The sequence below is a fragment of the Buceros rhinoceros genome, unplaced genomic scaffold (assembly GCF_000710305.1).
Source record: "Buceros rhinoceros silvestris isolate BGI_N320 unplaced genomic scaffold, ASM71030v1 scaffold11096, whole genome shotgun sequence".
Lineage (NCBI taxonomy): Eukaryota > Metazoa > Chordata > Aves > Bucerotiformes > Bucerotidae > Buceros > Buceros rhinoceros.
The window spans coordinates 21,716-43,539 of record NW_010417008.1 but is presented as its reverse complement, the minus strand read 5'-3'; the positions used below and the strand labels follow the sequence as shown (position 1 = coordinate 43,539).

Sequence of the window (21,824 nt, the reverse complement as noted above, 5' to 3'; positions counted from 1 at the left end):
CCTTCCAAGTATACTCCCCAGCTTAATGGGAGAGCTGATACAGAGCCCTTTCCAGCTTGGGGGCAAGGGAATATGGTTTGGAACATGGACAAGGACCACGTGAGGGAGGAAGGAAGAGAGCCGTATAGTTCATATAAGATGCAGAGCTATTGCAGTTTAACTGTCTAGGGCTCTACCCTGTGGAGGCTGGAAAGCAGTTGTGATAAAATCCTCTTGTCCTGGCCGTGCCGTTCATTTGACTCTTAAGGAAATACTGCAGTAACCCTGGAAACGAGGGCAGTGTACACCAGAAGGCACATAGCCGTCTCCATCAGCCATCCAGACATGAAACGGTATTCCCTCTCTTGGACCTGCCTTTCTCATAACCGGCTACCGGGTCTTTTTATGGCCACGTTTTACCAGTGTCTCTCAGAATTACCTGATGGCGTTTGGGCTTTCTTTTCCTTTGTCATTGTAGCTGAAGAGCTCCTGGTCCAGCGCAGCAGCTATCCTTAGTCCATCAGCATACAACCGTTATTTCATCCTGTTTAGTTTTTTCCAGTCCTTGAAGTTATCCATGCCTTCCAGGACATGTTCAATCCCCCATTGTGTTGATGGCACCTCACGAGTTTGTATTAGGGGCAGAAGCAAATTCAACTGTCAAGTCACTGTGTTTTATTCCAGTAAGACTGATCCTTTGGACGCTTGGATGGTGAAATTCTCCGAGGCTGCTAGTTCTTATTCCCATGTTAGCATTTATTTATCTGTTAGGTTTTTTTACTGTACTGTTCTTTCAGAAACACTCATCTTGATAAACTTAGTTGTCTGTTTCCTGGTTAGGGAAGAATGATAATGATACAGTAAGTTTTATTCACCTGAGTCAGTTGGTACAGGAGTGCAACAACTTTTATCCGTGAACCTTCAGTGGCCAAAATTTTGGCTTTGCTCTGAGGAACCTGATGGAAATTGTCTTGACAAATTGCAGGCTTCAGGGCCAATGACTCAGGTTTTCCCGTGCTCTGGTCTGGATGACAAGAAGCTGCTCATGAGAGCCGTGAGGTGCTGAAAGCAGTAATTCACGCTCCTGAGACACAGCATTTTCTCCTTTGATGTTATCAGTAAATTGCACCCTGAAACACAGCCTGGGATTCCAGACCCTGGTCTTTCCTCCGCGCCTCCTTTGCTGCTTGCCTGGCCACTGGCTTTCCTTTCTGGAGCTTTTCATTTTTATACTCGTTCAGTTCCCATTCCTCTTCCAAGGCTTCCAAACACGCAACCACGTTCCCTCGGGCGAGTTGATCCGTTAGCGCATGTTTCGCAACTTTCTCAGGCCATGGTGGTTCATGGTTCATGTGAACCATGAGGTCACATCGCTAGATGTAGATTTTCTCGCCAGTAACAGTTGCCCCTGTGCACACGCATGGTATCTGGGTGTGGGTGTACGGAAGTACACACATCTGAGTGGGCATCTGGATTTAAACGGTGCTAGTTTACACTGAGGTAGGATTCTGTCTAACGCTAGAGAGTATTAGGCACAAATAAGAATTGTTTATTGTGGAATATGTAATTATCAATTGAAAAATCTCGGATGCCTTGTCAGCGCTCCACGTCTCAAAATGTGTAGCATCTAGAAGACTGCAGTGTTAACCTTTTCTGGTCCGTGCTGATCATGCAAAAAATCAGTACTCCTTTGTGTTTGCATGGGACCTTTGTGCGCTGTGATTAATGGTCCCCTAACAGTGTCCAATACAAGTTCAGTGTAATGTACAAAGTGTCTTTGATGCCAGACATTCTACAGCGCTGTGCAGAAACTAGAGCTAATAGTCGTAAGCCTGAGAGGACTGGAATGTTTTCAATTTACTTTTAAACAAATGACTTTATTGTGCCATTCTCACATGGGAGTAAATTCCACAGCCTTAGTGCCACATTAGACATAACTTTTTTTACCTGCTGGTTTCTGTTTATACTCGGAGAAAAGAAATTAACCTCGGTAAGGGATTGGGGGGAATAGGACAGGACTATTAAAGTGGGTGGGAATTTTGCCAGGGGCTTTGCTGGGAGCAGAGGGGGCTGCAGGAGTACAGGATGTAGCTGAAGGATGATTTGTGGTGCAAAGCGGAGTTCAGGAATTCTGTGTGCCTCGAATGAAACTCTTGAAGGGCACCTGTAGGAAAAGCTTTAAAGCTTGTTCTGCCATTCCTGAAATGTAAGGAAGCGGTTGGTGTAGTCTTGAGTAGCTGCCAGTGGATGTTGGGATGAAGATTCCTGGTGACTGAAGTTGGAGGTAAATAAGGCTTAACTCCTGAAAGTAACAATTCTCAAATAAGTAGTTGCCATCTGTAGCCATAAATGACATCTCTTGACCTCAAGGAGAGAAAGTGTCTCTGAACTCACCACTTTGCTATTGTAATAGTAAAGATTTTCAGCCCAAGACAGGGAAGTTTTGAAAGAATAAGTCCTCAATGCTCACAGGGCGATCTAATACCATGGATTTGTAAACATCTAAGATATTTGCAAAATGCCTAAATAAGGAACGCGGCTCCATTCAGCATTGTGCCAGGTGAGAGACCCTCTAATGCTGACAAGTGCATCGTAGTCTTCTACAGGTATGAACCAGAACCCGTTCCAGTAACTCCGTCTGATCAAAATGTGCGTGTACATTAATTACTAACAGAACCAAGAACACTGGAATTTTTTTTAACTGCTCACCAGCCCTTTTTTGTGCTAAACCTTTTTTACAAGGCTTTTGTTTCATGCATGTTAATGTGGTTTTATTGCCTTATAAATCCGTAAGCAAGCAAGAGAAAGGTTGGAGTTTGGTTTTGACTGATGTTTTTACTTTTTCTTTGGCCGTCTAAAATTCATTGGTATTTTATGTTATACACCACTGCATGGAAACCCAAATGGAAAAAATGACAAGTTTATGTGATGCTTGGGTAAATGCAATTGCAGAAACTGGACAAATAAATCCACTCACCTGAAAAAAGCTGTAGAGCCTTTCATCTTCCTCTGATGTTTCTAACCCCTCTCTGGTCTCTTCCAAGATAATAGCTCATCTATGTGCAATGGCTTCCCGTAAAACCTCACCTCCGTTACGAAGTGAACAAGGTAAATGGTGCAAAGCATGGTGCAGAGGGTCAGAGCCGTAAAGCCTCTGCTGCCTTGGATTTGGCCGCTAGAGGAAGATTCTCCTAAAGCTTCTGTAGGCTGTCAGGAGCAATAGGGAAAAGGGTCTGGGTGCTGTGTCCACTTTGACTTGTAAGGCAGGGAAAGTCTTTCCAGTTGGTGTCTCCTCACTTGGTAGCTTTTTCCTTTAATCCAAAAAATAGCGTACGTTGCTCTTTACTGAAAAGAAACCAGTATGTGTATAGGGAGCAACAGCTTTTACGTGGCCAAGTGCTGCCACGAGTCAAAACTGAGATCGGGAGCGTTACGTAGCGGTGGTGGGAAGCTTGTGGGAGCAAAGGCAGTGCCAGTTCCTTCCCAGGTGATGCCTGTCTGTGCTTTATTTCCATGAGCAGAATGATTATTTTGTTAGAAATCTGGCTTTTCTAAAAAGTCTCAAGATGCATTTCAGGTAAAGCCTCCCTCCCTGCGCGGGGGACAAACGGCGTGGGAGAGGGCAGGCTCCCTTTTGTTTACACAAGGCTGAACGTCACTGGGCAGCAGCTCTCCGTCCTGTCCCAGCAGTAGGTGCCCAGCTGCCCTCTTCAAATGGGAAACGCAACTGCCGCGAGGGGTCGTCACCAGGGCCTGAGCTGCGTTTGCTTTCCAGACTGGGTAGAGTAAAGTGCGATTATGTGCTTTTTTTTTGCCTAAGACTCCTCAAACTCTCTCTCTAACCCACTCGTTTCCTGCCCATCTGGAAAGGCAGGCCCCTCGCTTCCCAAATGACTTGGGAGAAGAGGGGAGGAAGGAGTACGGTGGGCTGGTAGCATCCCATCCCCTTTGTCTCCCAAATGCCTGTCTACAGCAGGGGTATAATCTGTGCTTAAAGGTGGCTCCCCGGGGGCCCCCAGTTTGGCAGGCAGACTGGTAAGGAACACGTGCTCTGAAGCCAGAGAGTGGCTCAAATTAAATGATATTTGAATCTCACCATGCAGGTCTTAATAATCCATGAGTCTTAATATGGCCATAGGGCTATAAATTCAGGGATTTTGACCTCAAAGTCTTTGAGAGTGTTTAAAAATAGCTCACCCATCCTCACTTTATCACTTCATATACTCTGACACAATTTTGGAACCTGCCTCCATCCCATCTAGCAGGGGAACACTATAATTAAGAATCAGTTTTGAAAGGCTGTTCTCTGTTAGCTTAAGGCAGAATAAGGTTTTATGTTTTTTGCAGGAGATTATAAACAATTCATCGGCTAAAATTAGCAGTAAAAAGGGAGCCCTAGTTCTTTCCTGCCCTGTGGTTTGTACCACAAAGACTTAGTGTTTTTAAATCATGACAGATCTCTCTAAAAACCTTGAAAGCATATTATGTATGTGTCACTTTGGCTCAGCTAGGAATAGTCTCACCTCTAAGCCAGCAGGCCATGGGTTCAAGTTCCATGCCTGCCCTTGGATGTAGCTGTCTCACAGCAATTTTATTACAGAAAACTTTTTAAATAGAACCAGAGGGGAAGAGCAGCGCAACTGTTGTATCTGTGACTGCTCTGTGAGACATTCAGTCATCGGGATGATGCGTTAAGCCACTGCTCTTACTACCCAGCTCTGCTCAGCAGGCATAAACCCTCCCCAGAGAGAGGGGCTAGCCCTAACGGTGCGGCAGTTTTTTTATCTTTTTGGACAAAAACAGTTCTGATCCTTGGGAGTGTGTGTGTGTGAGCTAGTGTCCTGGCTGAAAGATCTTTGCCTTTTCATCGTGCTGCCACAAGGACGAGGTTCCTTAATTGTACGTTGCTGTGCAAGAGCTGAAAAACGAGAAATGTCAAATGAGTCTTGACTTGACATTTTGCTGCTCACCAGTAAGAGAAGGGGAAAAAAACCCAAATAAATCAATTCCAAACTGACATGCCACAGGTCATTTTAAAAGTTAATTTGCGAATTTTACCCAGCTGAAGTGCAAGGTTAGGGTTGTTTGCACAGCAATGAAGCCAGGTGAGCTTAACTGCAAAGGTAAATGCTATAGTGTGTCTGCTTGGGCCTTGGGGTAGGTGCTCATCACCCATGTCCTTCAACTTCCCCGCAGAGGGAAGTGACTTAAGGGTTAAACTTTATAGTTTCACTTCAGTTTGTGCCAACAAGCATGTGGTCTTCCAACATGAAGTGTTAATGTTTGTTGCTTACAGGCACGTATTCACTGACCGGAATCTCACTGTCTCTTAAATATTGCTTTTATTTTAGGGAAGGGGGGAAAAAAAAAATCTTTCATTTTCTACTGGTTTTGTGGCATAGTTAGAAGAGTTTTGGCATGCTTATACAAAATGGAAGCCATGTCGTAAAGCGGTATCTAATTTCATTCGGTCCAGGATTATGTGCAGCGTAGTTGCTCACAACTCATTTCTTCCCTGAAAATAGTTTTTCCCAATAATTTTCCATTTCTGTTCTTGTGGCGTGAATCCAAAATGCTCCTGGATGGATGAGTTTCTTTTGTTTAGCAGCACTTTTTACACTAAAGTAAAGCTCTTGGTGTTTCCAAATTCCTCTTCTGATCCGTTTGGAGGTTTTTCTGCTACAGGAACATTGCAGCTCAAATTTTTGCTTGGAAAGTTAAAGGGGTTCGTAAATGGGGAGCATGGATGGCGGTGATCGTTGATGCTCTGCTGGGGTAGGAGTTCCTGCTAGAATTTGTAGACCACTGTCACTCTGCCTGATGGAGGGCTTATGGAAAACCCATTAATGTGTATGAGAGCTTTGAATCTTAGGACCTGAATTGTCAAATGAAACGTTTGGACGAGAACTCTGGCCAAGGTATGTTTGGCGTATGACTAACATCTGGGAAAGGTAGATTTATCTACATAAGCTGCTGGTGGTTCTTGTATGTCCGCGTGCTAAATTAGATTAAATACATTGCTGTTATTAATTTTTCTCAGCTATTACTGTGGGTGCTACAGAGACTGTGAGAATTGGGGCAAGAGATGGGGGGGATAATCCATCTTGTCATAGCAGGCATGTTGGCCCATTTAGTCACATCTGGGGAGGTCTGTGCAAGGCTTGGGATGCAAGGTCTGTCAAAAATCGGGGTGAAGGGTGGGCTAGCCAGCTGTTGGCCCATTTAGTCACATCTGGGGTGGTCTGTGCAAGGCTTGGGATGCAAGGTCTGTCAAAAATCGGGGTGAAGGGTGGGCTAGCCAGCTAGCCTGTGAGGGGAGGTGTCCACAGGACAGATTTCTGTACTAAGATGCCGTCCATGATGGGAGAAAAAGATTGAGAATCTTCCTGTAGAGCCTGGCTTAGCAGTATTGCTTGAATGCAGAGGGGAAAGGAAATGGTGCCGCTCTGGAGCACAGTGCTCCAACTGTGTGAAATCAGTGTGGGTGCTATTAAAATGCCATCTTCCTCTCCCTTCCCCTTTCCTTCCTCCCTCCCTCCCTCCCCCTCTGCTGTCAGCCTGGCTGAGGAAAAGTCAAATAATGTACAACTGTGTTCCTTGGCATCACAACTGCAATTTCCCTTTAGGGGCTTCAAACTTGAGAATGGGAGGTTTTAAATCTTGCTGATTCGTGCCGTTCCAGTGAGCATATGTGTGAGGAGAAAGAACAATGCCAGTTCGAAACAGAAATCACAAGTGAGAAATCATTGCCGCTAAATCAGGTGTTGCAGGGGCCAGTGGAAAAATCAGATGCTAAGAAAAGTAGGAAATTACTTTGTTTAGAGCTGGGGAGGCTAATGAGAGTGAATTAGAAAGTGCTCTCTGTGTGTTCAGCCCCTGAGGATTTGAGCAAAGTTAGAGGGATTTATTTACTGATTATCCAGACTATACAACTGGCAATAAGATTAAGTGAGGAATTTTGGAACATGCTGACATTTCTTATTTGCATCATTTACTATGGAGATCATTTGTCGGTACTGCACTGAGTTTGTGGTGAACCAGGGCTTAGTCTGGCCCAGCAGAGGCGGATCTGGTACTTCTCATGGCTCGAGGGATGTGGGGGTGAAAACAGTTTCACGTCCTTTTTTTGCGTCTCGGAGAGGAAACATCAAGTTTGTCTAGGTGCTTATCAGAGGACAATTTCAGAATATTTTCCTAGACATCATTAATTATGGAAAAGAGTGCAGTTATAGGTGACACATTGCATTAGATCAACTAAAAATAAAAGACAAGGCTGTAATTTATAGAGCCCCCGCTCTGGGCGCTGTACAGAGCTCCCCCACTACAAGGCCTCCTCCAAGTCGGTCCCTCCCAGCACTCACGCAGATACGCACGCTGCCCTTCTCCCCTGGTGTTCAAATTTCTTTACGCCGGGCTGGTAAGTACCAGGAAGTTACCATCTCAGCTGGAGGAACTGAAGAGGGACCACAGTCTAGGAGTCTGGTAAAGCACCTAGGAAAAACAGAACCACAATTTTTATTCTTTATTCTAGGTGCCTACCTCTAAATTGATCACATTTTGTGAAAAACACTGTGTTATCCACACAGACACGTGACATCATAAGCTGTGCTTTAAACGTGTAACCTCAGGCAGTGTATTTTCCAAGAGCTGCCTTCACCAAGCCACTGTCCATGCACTGAGCACTTACTTGCCCCATTTTAATCTCATAAAATAAGACAATTTCTGGTCCCTAAAAGAATCGTTCAGCCGAGTCTTGCGCACTGTGGCTGGAATAAGGAAAATTTTGTTAGCGACTGTCTCTTTCATGGTTATTGCTAAGTGAAAGTCCTCAGTAGTGATCAGTTCTGCCAACATTTCTTCTAAGGATGGTTTTGCTAAGGAGGTAGATAACAAAGATGAAAGGCAAGGTGTTACTTCAGTCTTCGTGGTGACTCTTGATATTTCTCAGATCAGCATCATGGATGACTAATTCTCTTGCTTCCTATTTTCATCATTTTTGGTAGAAACTCCAAGACTTCTATTTGTTTTCCTTCTTAGGGGACCTGCATACCACAGTCAGTAGCTTTAATCCTTTAATCTTCAGACGTCTGGCTGAGGCCTCCACCTATTGATTACCTCCTTTCACATCAAATGATCCTGTTCCCTTCTCAATTTACTGTCCAATGCTGGATCTGCCTGTTGTCTCTAGGAATGCGTTTCACGCATTTGGTAACAAATGCACAATGAATTTCAGCCTGAACCTCTTCTGGGCTAATCATTAGCTTTTGAGTTGTCATCATCGTGACTTGAATTCCAGGGTAACTCATCACTACTTCAGCCTTCCCAATATCCACTGACCTCCTCCTACACTGAAATAATGGCAGACACCATGCCACTAGCATCTCACTCCTAGAGTTTCTTTCTGATCTGCTCTTATAAGTATGGGGCACTTCACGCGTTGTTATGACAAGGAAATTCTTCCACTGAGAAGTTTGCAAATTCCAAAGTAGTATTTGTTTTATAAACAAAGGTGGTGTTTTCCTTATGCCAGCCTCTTTCTGCTTTTGCTGGTCCAGCAGTCTGTTCTGAGAGGCGTGAAGCAGCTGTTGGCCCTGGATCAAACCTTGCAGCGCAGGGTGGGTTATGTAAAAGTGCTTGATGGTGAATGGGGGAACTGGAGTTCAGATTCTTGGAGAATCTTGGATGGCTATTCAGGGCAAGGGTTTATTTTTTCACTTGATCTTTGCATAGACAAAAAGGAAAGTAGAAGATACTGTAATGGGTTTTGTATTGTCAGAAACACCTTTTCTTGTTGCAGCGTCGTGGGCTTGTAGTTTTATGCTGCTTTGCACCCAGGATCACCCACCGGGTGAAAGAGCTGCAGGAGGTGGTTGAATTCTTCCCGCTGTCTCAAGGCAGGATCTCTGTACTCAGGCCATTTCGAAGGGATGTTGTCTAAGCTGTGGAGGAGATTCTGTAGCCTTGCTAGTCCATCTATTTCTGTGCCTCACTGTTCTCACCATATAACACTTTCCAAATACCTGTGTGAAATCTTTTACTAACCGCAACTCATTTCTCCCTTTCCCCTTTGAACTTCTCAATCCCAATTGATCTTAGCTTTTCGGGTAATATTTCACAGAGCCCTGCTTCAACAGTTTCCTCTGAACACCCTCACAATGTGCCACAAATTCCTGGTAGTGTGACAACCAACATTGGATGCACAATTCTTGTACTGATTTCATAACAGAAAGGCATTGACTCCTGTAGGCACTTTTCTGCTGAACTGCTCCTTAAGTGGCCATTCTCCTGCTCTATGTTTACACCTGATTTACTCCTGCCCAGGTCAAATATTTTCTATTCATAAGGAATTTTGTCTAGATTTTGAAGCTGTTTCTCCAGATCGTTGCGAACTCTGGTCTTGTCACCCAACAGATTTACCTCCCCTTCCAGTTTCTTCTCATGTGTAAGTGTAATAATGCTCAGGATGGTAGATAATAGCCTGTGCTTAAGACGTTAACAAGCACATAAAAAAATACAGCCCGTATGAAAGGGAGTTTTCCATTTTGATAGTGAGCCATTGGCAGCTTTTCTATGGAAATGAGCATCCAACCAGTAACGGCAGGGAGAGCACACCTCCCATTATAAATTGTCACTTGAGATCCTGTCAAAAAGCTGACGTCTGAAATATGGGGCATCTCATGTTAATACCTTACCCATAAGAGCTGAATCCCTGCTCTAAAAGGAAATGGGGTTGATTTGACATGATTATTTGTCAACCTGGTAAGAACTATTAAGCCAAATGTAACTCCAAATGCGTCGGAGTTCTGATAATACATCATCCCTTTATGTCCCGTACGTCCAAATCAGCTTCTTGATTGAAGGTGGCAGAGAGAGAGCCTAACGCAGGCTTTGAGTGTCTGGGGTGGTTAAAGCTATGGAAGTATCTGGGGAGCAGTCTGGGGATTCAGCAGAAGGTGTTAGCTGTTGGGCTGTACTATACAATGTCTGCACCACAAAGAATGTACGCAGATTGTTTAGACTAATCCAGAGAGCTGAGTACTTTTGAATCAAAGTGAGCTAGGCTGTATCTCTCGTCTGTGTGGGTATGGAGCGAGAGAGACCGTGTGTGCCAGGGAAAGCTGGATCATAACCTCTGCTTAGAGCAGCTCAAGGCTGCTGATGAAAGCTTTGGAGCTGAAAGGGGCAGCCCGTGGGTGGCTCAGTAAAGGCGACAGCAGTACAAAGTCAGGAGATGCTGAAAGCGCCGAGGAGAGTGACAGAGTCACCCTCTGTGAGGGAAAAGGGCGGCTTCCAAGCTACCCAGGAAATGTTCTTTTTCTGCTGCTTGCTTTGTTGTAAATACACAAAAGTAATGTATTGTCATTTACTTGTGGTTCCTTCCAGTAAGAAAACCTCGCTGTGAGAAGCCATCATGTGGTTTCAGCAGTCCTCTGGCAAAAGGCACGCTCTGTACAGCTGAGAGTGTCTTAGCTGAACTACAGCTACAGCATCCAACTGCAACGAAGAGAGAACATCAAGAATCCGTTGTAAAGGTTTAGGAAAAAGCAGGAAGGTTTAGGACAATGGCAGTGCTGGGTGTCGGTGCGTTGAAGCAAAACCTCACCTGGCCAGGAGTAGATAAAGAGATGAGATATTCAGCAGCTGTGAATTGAAACAGGAATCCAGTCTGGAGGGACCGGTTCATTTTCAGGTGGTGCTGGTTGTTATGACCTTGCATCTGTAAGTGAAAGATAGGAAAGGGGCTTTTAAAGGTTTGGTGTCTTACTGCAGCCGTGGGCTTATTTCTCAGTGTACAGAGCATTGCTTTGCTGCTGCTCTGACTTTTACCCTTTAGCCTGTCACCCTCCAGTCTGCTCCCTCTCAGTCATTTTTAACTGAATGCCTTTTTGATTACCGAAAAGTGGTGGATACACTGCTCTAATGCAAACGCTAGACAAATGCTCCTTCTTGGAACTGACATCAGGAATGTTATACAAGACATTCTTAAATATGCTGGCAGCTGCCCTGAATGTAATGAAATCATGGAAATTAGAAGTATTGCGCTCTCTGTGTGGCCAGCTCAGGACTGTTTTCAGCGTGTTACCCATTTTTGCTGTGAATTCCAAAAGGAATCACTTCTTCTGGGTTTTTCCTTGGGACATACTGCAACATGCTTAGAATTCCCACAATCAGAAAGATTATCCTGGTATTCCGAGGTACTATTCCTTTTTTTTTTCTTTTGGATTGCACACAGTTCCTTATACCTACATCCCTCTGTACCACAGTAAATCATTCCTCTTGCAGCAGAGCGTTTACAGTCTTCAGAAGACCAATAACACTTTTCTGGTGGAAATGCATCTGTAGAGTGAAATCCTATTTCCACTGCAGCCAGCAGTAAAATTCCCACAAACATAAGCAGTTTCAATTTCACATGCCGATTTTAGTCTTCTCTTGTATACCACTTCAATCAGTCTTTAATACATCCCTAGCACAGAAGGCATCGAAATGCAGGGAAGGTAGAAAAGTGGCAGTGGTACACGCTCGGTGTTTCTCTAGCACCTCTCTATGCAAGGGTCAAAAAGAAGCTTGGGAGAGGCAGGTGAGATGTGCTGCAGAGCGTAAGGATAGATATTCTTTTTGTACTTCTGGAGCGCAGAGAAGGTGGAAGGGGAGGACCTTACCTCTGGGGCAATGTGTACGTGTATGTAAATGGAAGCCCTGCCCTGGCTTCTACGTTGCCTTCCCTTCATCTGTGGTTTTTTCACCTATTGCTCCTCTGCAGTTTTGGTGTGTTTTCATCAGATGTTCTGAATTTGAGTTTTCCAAGATGACTCTAATTTTATTTGCCTGGTTTTTAGCACTCTATAGATTATTCGTTGGAGATTTACAGAAGTTCCTAAAGTAATTGCAGTTGTGTTCATTTGAAGTAATAATATTCCTTTCCTGTCAACAATTAATAGTAGTGCTAAGCAAGAGTCAGCTGAATGAAAACTTAGCCCAGATTCCTATGCTGTCACATACCACCTGCTATTGGAACTAGTAAGTTCTGGCTCGAGGGTGAGGAGCACTGAAAGAGGACTGGGGCTGCCTTGGCTGTTGGGAAAGGAGGCGCAGAAACCTGCTTCCAGCTTCTTCGTTCGCCTTCTCTGTTCAGCATGAACATTTTGTTCAACGACAGTCAGAGACACGAAAGGGTTTTCCAGCATATCCTAGTTTGGGTTTAGTCATTGCAACGACTTGCAAAGGGCTTTCTGGAAAGGTGAGTGGTAGGGACCTGGGCTGAGGGGTGGCTTGCTCTGAGGCTCGAGTCGCTGTGATGCTCAGTGAGAAAACCAACCGTTCAGAAAGAATGACGTGGAGATGGGTTAGGGGATCCGTCTTGTCGGGATGCTCAGCTTTACCAGGCAGTCTTACTCTCAGATGCTGCTGTTGGCACAACGAGGAGATGGCTTAGAAAAGAAAGCCTGATGATGCTTTGAGGCGTACTGGAGAGCTCAGAAATCTGCTAGAGACAGACTTCCATGTGCATGATGCGATGCAAACAAGACGGTTTCTGGCATGGAAAGCCTTTAGTTGAGACATCAAATCATTAAGAATACGGTGACCAGAAGCTTTCCTAATAAATTACTGTAAACTCATGAAAGAGTGATCTTTTTTTTTTATTATTATTTCAGAGAAAATAAATCAACAGCATGAAGTCACTTCTATTACAGTTTCAAACAAGAGCAGACTCCTGGAGAATTATCCACTTTCTGTAAATATCACCTGGGAGCCTGTATACAAAAGGTTAAATGTTTGCAGACTATTACCCTCTGCCTTACAGATCAGAGACAAATTACGATTTTTACTTTACATTCTCTTGATGAGGATAATGATAAACATCTGTCACTTTGCTGCTCAGCCAGCTAAGAATCTCACTGCAATCTGTAATTTAAACAGTGAATTAAAAAAAAAAAAATACATGGACAAACTGCACTTTGTATAGACAGCGAGAAAGAAAAGGAGAAGACTAGAAGTCAAATGCAGGGGAACTGGGAAGGGGACTTTTTTGGTCTGCACAGTTACTTCGTAAAAATCTGCGGATATATGTTAGGTGTGTGCTTTTCCATTTATTTGGTTATTTCACAGGGAAAATTACAGTTAGTTTCTTTTCAGACGTGGAGGCTAATAAAAAATACTCAAGCTGCATGCTGTGACTTTTTGGCGTATGCAGTTTATTAACAAAATTATTAAGGTTTATAGGGTAGTGTGCCTACTGGTGTTACAGAATTGAAAATACTATTTTCATCAAGAGCACTTTTGGTGTCCTCCATAGCCCCAAGATTTATAGGAAGCACTGCTAATAATTTTAAAGGTCCACAGATTAGCTGGTTTTCCAGTAACTCATCTGTAATTAAAACCAACCTGAGCTTTTGAAACTTCTTTTGCAAACATTTAGTTGTGTTCCTAAACGGTACATTGGATCTTATTCCTTACCAAAACTAAAACTTAACACATCACAGCCATCGCCATGTCCTTGAGACTGCACTGACCAAGCCGTAGCTCACGAGGAGCAGATACGAAGGGATCTACTGGCCAGCACTGCGTGAGCAGAAGCAGACCCTGCCTTAGGAGAGGAAACTAGGGATCGTCTTCTGTCCCAGCAGGAACAGGCTTCGTGCAGGGAGGAGCCTCTATGGTGAGGCGTAGGTGCGAACCGAGCGGGTTTAGGTTTTATACGTCGTGCTAATAGGACTTTGGTGGTCATTTGCAGGGAGGAGTTTTATGTGTCTTTTCTTACGGGAAAGAATGTTGCTCTTTGTATTTCCAGGCTGAAATTCCATTCTTTTGGCATCTCTGCGTCTCAGAAAGCAGTTTGGTTTTCACCAAAAGGCTACTATTCTTTTTTTAGATTTTCTTCTATTTATACAGGCCAGACCGAAGCAAAGTATATACCTTTTAGCTTCCAGTTACAGTTCCTGGTATTTTCTTTAATTAGGTCAGCTGTTTACATACAAAGAAGTTTTTTTCTGTCCAGTGAAAAAGAGACCACTAATATATAATCCAGCCTATGTTATTCTGAGCCTTGAGCGCTGGAACCAATGATGCTTTTACTGTTATCCTTCATAAATCCTTTGTTTATATAGGTGCTATTCGCATCGAACAAGTTTGAGACTGAAGTGTGGAATTTGTCACAACTGAGCCAGTCTTAAATAACAAGGGTGTTTGTTACCCATAGGAGGGTAAGATGCAAAATCCACTCTTACGGTGCTGCTTTCTTGCATGGGTCAAGCTGGCTGGATCTGAATGGTAAAAAATTTGATAATAAGTTTTGCAGTAAGTGATCTGAGATGATAATTTCTTGTCTTTTTCTGAAAGGTTTCTTCAATACCAAATCACAGATGTGTGTGGGAATATATGAGGTACTGTGTGGAAGAGGTCTTGCATCTCATATTGCATTAACCTCTAGAAGTCCAGATTTGATGATGTTAAACGTGAATGTTAAACGGGGCCAGTACTTCATATTTTAACCTCCAGTCTTTGTATGAGTTTGTGATTACTACCACGCAAGTGAAGGCTGTTTCCCAATCTGTGTCCAGTTTACTGCAGTCTGAAAGTCTTGACTTTTCTCTTTTTTTTTCTTCTGCGCAGACTGAAAGTGATGAGAATGGCCAAGCAGATAATTTTTCAATGGACCCCCAGCTGGAGAGACAGGTGGAGACAATTCGCAATCTCGTGGACTCCTACATGTCTATTATCAACAAATGCATCCGAGATTTGATACCAAAAACAATCATGCATCTTATGATCAATAATGTAAGTAGCAGCCAGGCCCCTAAATGATTCTAATGCGTCTGTCAAATCTCTTCCTCTGAAACTCACTTCTTGAATATAACAGTAACAGCAGCACGGGCTAAAGAAAAGAAGACGCTCCTGTAAATGCCACACTCTTAGAGGAAATATTCCAGTCTTCCATAGCAGTAGGAAGTTCTGCAGCCTTCTGAAAGGCTGACACACTGCCTTGAGTGCTTACTCCAACATGCTAAAGATTGAATTAATCCACATCTTAATCAGATAAGTTATTACTTAAAGGTAAATCAAGGATTTTTTTTTTTTTTCTGTCTTGCTTTTGATATAACAGGAAAAGGGAGTTGGGAGCTCCATCGAGGCAGTCTGTGGGAGCAGCAGAGGAGAGCTGTGCTGCCTTGATTTTCAGTCTGTAGCCCTTTGTCACGGTTCTTATTTTATTTGGGTTTCTTTATGTTTTCAGTTTACTGTTTTCAAGGAATAAATCTAGCAGCCTTGGACACTGTTGTTTAGATAAGCAGATGTGGTTGGTTGATTTATTATGTGTGTCTTTCTTAGATGTGAAGATTATTTGGTTAAAGAAATGGCTTTGAGATATCTTTGTTTTTCCACTGTACTAGGATCTCCGCCTTCCTTTTCTGGCAGAATTCTAAATGGACCTTGTTGAAAACTAAGCTTAATATTCGCACCACTGCTGCCGTATAAATCAATAATGGAGAGCACAACTCCTGTTAGTTATGGGTAGTGCCTTTTCTGTGAGGTCATCAAACCAATCAGTCTTTGCAAATGTGATATGGTGTAAGGCAAATCTGGTTAGAAAATCACATTTACTTTTGACTCGGAGCTGCCTCTAGCCTTGGCCTGATAGCTTTCCTCAGCCCTGTGGAATTTGTGTTGCACTTAGAGTTAGGTGGCCAGACGGGAAATTTCAGTGGGGTTTTGTGGTACATATGATTTTTTTTTTTTTTTTTTTTTTTTTTTTTTTTTTTTTTTTTTTTTTTTTTTTTTTTTGCCTGAGGGCGAGAGATATTCCACTAACTTCTTTCGGTTTAGGGGAGTCGGGCTTGAAGTGATGCTCGAGGCATGGCTGGTTTTATACAAAAGAGCATGGGAACAAGGGAACTGCCCTTCTTTTCCTAAAAGCAGCCATGCTGTAGACTTTATAGGGTGAGCATATTCCCTCTGCTCTTTCCAGATCACAGCTAGATACTTGCTGCTTTGACTTAGCACAACTTCAGTGCCTTTTGAAAGGGCTGGTCTTTAGTTCTCATTTCATAAACCGCAGAGTTCGGCGATCAGTCCTTTTGAAAGTTGATGTGACGTTTTCTGCCACTCACCTCTTCCTATGGAATAGTGTAAGGATCTCGGAAGTGTGTGCTTTATTCAGAAGCAGAATATGGTAAGATTATACATTCAATCTCCTCAGCTGTTAGTCACATCGATAAAGTCTGCCACGCTGGCTGACCACGGCACACAGAAACTCCACTCCTAAAACCTTTCATTCGGCCTCATAGTCCATAGCTGTGTTTGGGCTTGTTAGTGAGCTAAGACCTCCACCTCAATCCTGGAATTCAAATTTGTGGCAAAGAATGAAGATGTTTTAAAGGACTGGGTGAGAAGGGTGAGACTAAAAGCATTAATGCACTTGTTTCTGTGCAGCACAGGCAGTAAAATACCCTATTAAAAGCAATAGCTAAAACGTCAAATTTTAAAAATCAGCGATATTAAGAAATGCCTGAATTAAGACTGCTCCAAAAGGTTGTGCAAAGACCTGGAAGGCAGTGGAGCTGTGAGTGAAGGTGGGTCCTGTTACATCATGTGTGCACTCCTTGGACTCTTCAAAAGTCGAACCCATCCACCGGCAGTTAAGTGAAAACACCCTCCCTCCCCTTTAATGAGCATATTCTGTTCTTTCTTCCATTTGGAGGCAGTTCTTCCCCTCCAAAACTCTGGAAACAAATCCACTCCTAAGGAGTCTGTTTCCATGACAATTGTAACCTCCCAAGTCCTCCTAGTCCTTCCTTTCCACTTTGTGGGCCTGTAAACGATCACTTACAATTCAAGGGAGGTATCAGATTCAAACTCAGTGTACAGAAAATAATTAGATGCTGTCCCTAAGCATATTTTGAGGCCTAAGCCTAGATTGTTGTATTCCAAATGCCTCCCTTATTTTTCCCTTAGGGGGGATGTTGATTACCTTAAAAGAAAATACATTTGCCACGCAGAAGGGCATTGAGTTACCATTAGCAATTCAAACAGGCACAAACCAGCCCCACAGTTCCGAACCTCTGTTTGGCGGTGCCTAGGTATCGCAGATCATACAAGAGGGGTGGTCTTACGGTACGCAGGGTATGCTCCATCAGCAGTGCTGAGAGCAGGAAAGCTCCAGAGCACATGCTAGGAGCAAACTGGAGGTTGAGGAGTGGCTTGTGTTTGTGCTGAGGCGGTGAGGTATGTTGTAGCATGCCTGCTGATGAAGTTGCAAACACGTCTAAACCCCCTGCAGAGTGATTGGGGACACTTGCTACAGTTCGGCTGTGACTGAAGGTCTGCTGTCTGTGAAGGAAAATGTTTTAAACCGTTCCTGTGAGTCTTCCTGTTTTCTAGAAATGAGTGAGTAAGTGTCACTTTCCTTTCCTTTTCCAAGCTGGACAAAGTGTCTATTGTGGAAGATCGTCCTCTCTCTAGTACAGTGTATCTGATTGCAGAAGGCAGGAAGTTGATCCAAGAACCATCTTTAACGCAGCCGTCTTCCCCTTCCAGAAGAGTTCAGGGAGCTGAGTCTCCTGCTAGTGGCAGACAGTGATCTCTCACGATAATTGTCACAGCCTGATTTTTTTCAAACAGATATTTGTGGTTCAACAATGCCTTTACAATCTGCTCTGGCCTTAATCTAATTTTAGGACGACTAGTTCTTTTTTTTTTTTTTTTTTTGAAGTGATGCCATTAGAATGCTCATTTCATCGAGCAGAATGTGATGCTGTTTAACTATGATATCTGTTTTTAATGTGGAGTTTCTGGCAGTCGTGAGGAAAGTAGTGTACTCTGGCTCTCGATCAGTACCATCTACTGGAAAACAGCATGAGACTCCTGGAAAATTTTTGCAGGCTTTGCTAAGAATTTGTGCCTCTCCTGTCATATGTGAATAGGAAATGACAGCCAAGCTCGGGCAGTATGGGTTTGTCTCCCTATAAAGTCTGTCCTGGCCTTTTTTTTCATTGCTAGGTGACCATAAAGGGTCCCATGCCCGTGCAGTTTGCTGCTTTTACCAACGTGGTCTGAACACGAGCACTGCCTTTGTCAGGATTTAAATCAGTGTGGCCAGACTCGCGCAAACCCACGTGCAAACGGAGCTCAAGTTTACGTAATCAGAGTCTTGAGAATGTATTATCGTCGTTATCTCCAGCTCAAAAAAAGCTTGATAGAGCAAAAAGCCAGGTGAGAAATAGATCAGAACAGCAACAAAAGTCTCAAATGCAAGGATTTAGTAGGTCAGCCATTGGTCTGTTTACCGCAGTCTTATTTCATCAGCGTACCTGCAGCTTTTCATCTCTCTTGATGTGACCCAGGTTTCCATAACCTGGCAGGCATAGCAGGAAATCAGTAGAGTAAATCAGATTACTTGGAGACTTCTCCCTTCGTTTTGAATGTGTGTGGACTTGATATTTAGAATCCAGCAAAGTCATTGGAGATGAAAGACAGTGGGGTAAATCGTTGCTAAGAAAATAATTGACAGAGATGTTACAAAGCCTGAAAACTCCCATCCCCAGGGCAATGTAGTATCTGATGGTATTGCTAACTGAGAATTGGACCAAAATGCCAGCTGACTCCTGGGAGCTGTTGAGAAGCCTGTCTGAAATGAACTGTAAGCATAGGTCTCACCTCAGAGGTGTAGACCAGCGTTAACTTCAACCATGTCCAGTGCTTCAAAGACAGCCCCCAAAAAAGGCCTCAGTGCGTTGTGGAGTGACCGCACGAAACCATCTTCTCCTCACATGGGAGTCGTTCTCTCAGCATGTGGCTTTGTAACTGCGTTAAGCCCATCTGTGTGCAGGCAGCTGCTAAAAGGTCCGGTCCATCCTTTCCCAACTGCACGTGCCAGCCTTTCCGTGAGCCACAGCTAGACTGCAGGCTGCTGCACCCTCAGCTCCATCTGCGAGCAGCACTTCCTGAGTCCCAGATCTGACCTCACAAAACCTGCACGGCCAGTAGAGTGGTGTAAGGTAGTAGGAGAAACCAGTTAAATGGAGATGTGACCGTCTGCTGGTTCCATGGATCTCACGCTATTTGTTCAGAGCTGTGTTTTCAATAGGTTTTTGCTGAAGTTGTTTGTTTGCTGGGGTTTTGTTTTCTCTGACGAAACAGGTGAAGGAATTTATCAACGCAGAGCTCCTGGCTCACCTGTATTCTTCTGAGGACCAAAACACGCTAATGGAGGAGTCGGCTGAACAGGCACAGAGGCGAGATGAAATGCTCCGCATGTACCAAGCACTGAAGGAAGCCCTGGCAATCATCGGCGATATTAGCACTAGCACTGTCTCCACCCCGGCACCTCCTCCTGTAGATGACTCTTGGCTTCAGCAGGCCCGCAGGTAAGCATCCCCACGAGGAGATGGGGGACAGGTGGACACTGTCAGCATCACTGGCTCCCTCCCTGTCTGCCTTTTGGGGCAGATACTCCTCCAGATCTTTAACGTCATTTAAAGGAGGGAAATCAGAATGTTCTCCCACATGTATGTGTTCCAGGGACATGTCTGTGAACACCAGACCTTGTTGAAGACCATCCAGTGGGTTTATAGCTTGTCTGATGCTTCAGATAGCAGCCACCTCTGATGGTGTATACACAAGACCTCTTTTAGCAAGCTGTTACAATAATTTCCCCTTTATTTCTGACTGTTGCAAGGTGTGCTGTCTGTGGGAAAGGTTTGAGACTTAAATGTAAGCGATGCTTTGACACTGACAGCAAAGGAAAATGCCAAGAAAGAAACAATTGTCGTAGACATAAAAAAGGTTTTAATTTCCGTTTAAAAATAATAAAGTAAAATAATAAAAAATCTAAACAGAAAGGAACCCCCCAAATTGAACTTATTTAAATCTCTGGTATTTCACTAGATCACCTCCTCCAAGTCCCTCAACTCCTAGGAGGCCCACGTTAAACAATCCCCCAACCAGACCTTTATCTGGCCGAGGACCCGCTCCTGCAATCCCGTCTCCAGGCCCTCAGTCGGGGGCTCCCCCGGTCCCGTTCCGCCCAGGACCACTGCCTCCATTTCCAAGTGGTGGTGAAGGACCTCCCCAGGTTCCCTCTCGGCCCAGCAGGGCTCCTCCAAGCGTCCCAAGGTAAGACGTCTCATCTTCCAGGCGGTGGGCATGGTTCTCTCCCTCTAGCATAACAGACAGCTTGTGCACTGTGTCGGGAAGGCGACAGCAGTTGTTGAGGAAGTCTCGTAACAAAGCAAAATTGGGCATTCCCTGAAGAGACAAAAAGGCATTTTGAGGAACCACTTTTTAGGGCAAATAGGACTTTTTGAAAGGATGGGAAGTTTTTTCTTTAATTAAGAATCTCCACTCAGTTTGAAGACACTAGATTTTCTTGCATTAAGCAACCCTCTTCTGGGTGTGTTGTACCCACGCAGGGGTTCACAGATTGAGAGATCATCATCTACCCCTCTACAGGGCAGGGCTACAACTCCTCGCTGCTGCTGTTCCGAGTCCTCACCAGAGGCTCTGCCAGGAGACAATAAGAACAAGGTTCCTTGTATAGAACCAGTGGAACAAACTGATAGGAGGCTGATTTTTATTCTGCAGGGCAAGAAATTTGCAGCCAGTTGAAAATAGTCCAGAGTTGTCTGACAGTGCAGGTCATATGGTATGAAATGGACTTTCATGACCACGTTGTTTCCTTTCCTTCCCAGGGCATTGCATTTACCAGTACTTTTTAAAGTAACTTTGCATATCTTACAACTTTGTGTGGCATTAACTGCTTTTTAAATATAAGTTATAGGAATAAAATGTTCTTAGTATTTATTTTTGCAGTGACATAATACACGTAACCAAATATATATGAAAGCTTCTGATTCTGAGGGCTTGGGTAACTTCTTAAATTATGAGGGGCATGGGCAGATTAGGCAGTGTTGAAACAAAGGGGTTTCTCCATTTTTAATAAATTAACTGTTAAAATTAGTCATGGTTTGCCAAAGAAGAAAAAAAAAGCCAATTAAATAGAAACAAAAAGAAAATGTGCACACTTTCAATTTTAGAAACGGTAATTGAGAAGAGAACCTTTGGAGAGAAGCTTGCTTTTGTGTAGGTGAGATGTGCCGGAGCTGTCAGTACCTTGAATTTGCGGCTCGCTTTCTGATGAGTAACTAAATGAGGTCTCTCAAAGGGATGACGTATTTTTATACATTTGCTGTGAAATGGCACTGTTGCATCAGGACCCCACGCCCCTCTTTCATCTCGGCAGCTCTCCCATAGCTCCCAGTAAGATACCAGAATCGCCCTCTGCATACTGAAGCGAGCATCCCCTCGCTGGGAGAGCCCAGGGCTGAGCAGGCGGGCGCTGCCCCAGTGTTTCCCCTGGACCATCAGGGGATAAATCACATCCTAGCAGCAGAAATGAGTCCAGTGTGGTGTCAGTTGTACTGCTGGAGAGAACCATCGCTCCCTGGCGTCCCTCACCTTGTCTTGCAACCGAGCATGTCTCCTTCGTCCTGCCTGGCTGCGATTTTGCATGAACGTTCCTCTCCTGAGGTGGCTTGCCAAGAGCATGTCTGATGATAAACTTTTTGATGTGGAAGTGATAGGTGGGATGGAGACCAGAAAGGAATTTTCTAGCCCAGTAAAGCCGCTTGGGTAAGCAGCCTGCAAACAAGTCAACTGGTGACCGCCACCGGTGGCACGCGAAGCGGTGGCTGATAAAGGAGGTCAGTGTTTTTTAAAATAAATTCTGTAGCTGGATATATAATCGAATGTACGACTGCCTGACATTTTTGTGGAAAAAATATCTGCAATACACATCTTCTGGACTGGGTCCAAAATGTCTTTTAAAAGCTCTGAAAGCCTCAGACAAAAAAAAA

The 21,824-nt window shown here is 44.0% G+C and overlaps 1 protein-coding gene across 1 annotated transcript in view; it reads left to right on the top strand.

Moving 5' to 3' along the window:
• DNM3 (dynamin 3) overlaps window positions 1-20,577 on the top strand; it is a 146,992-nt gene extending 126,415 nt beyond the window's left edge. Inside the window, exons 20-23 of the mRNA XM_010138017.1 lie at window positions 14,590-14,754; window positions 19,111-19,337; window positions 19,858-20,085; window positions 20,382-20,577. Coding sequence (XP_010136319.1) covers window positions 14,590-14,754; window positions 19,111-19,337; window positions 19,858-20,085; window positions 20,382-20,577 — 816 coding nt within the window. The remainder of the gene's footprint in view (window positions 1-14,589; window positions 14,755-19,110; window positions 19,338-19,857; window positions 20,086-20,381) is intronic.
• Window positions 20,578-21,824: the final 1,247 nt, after the last annotated feature.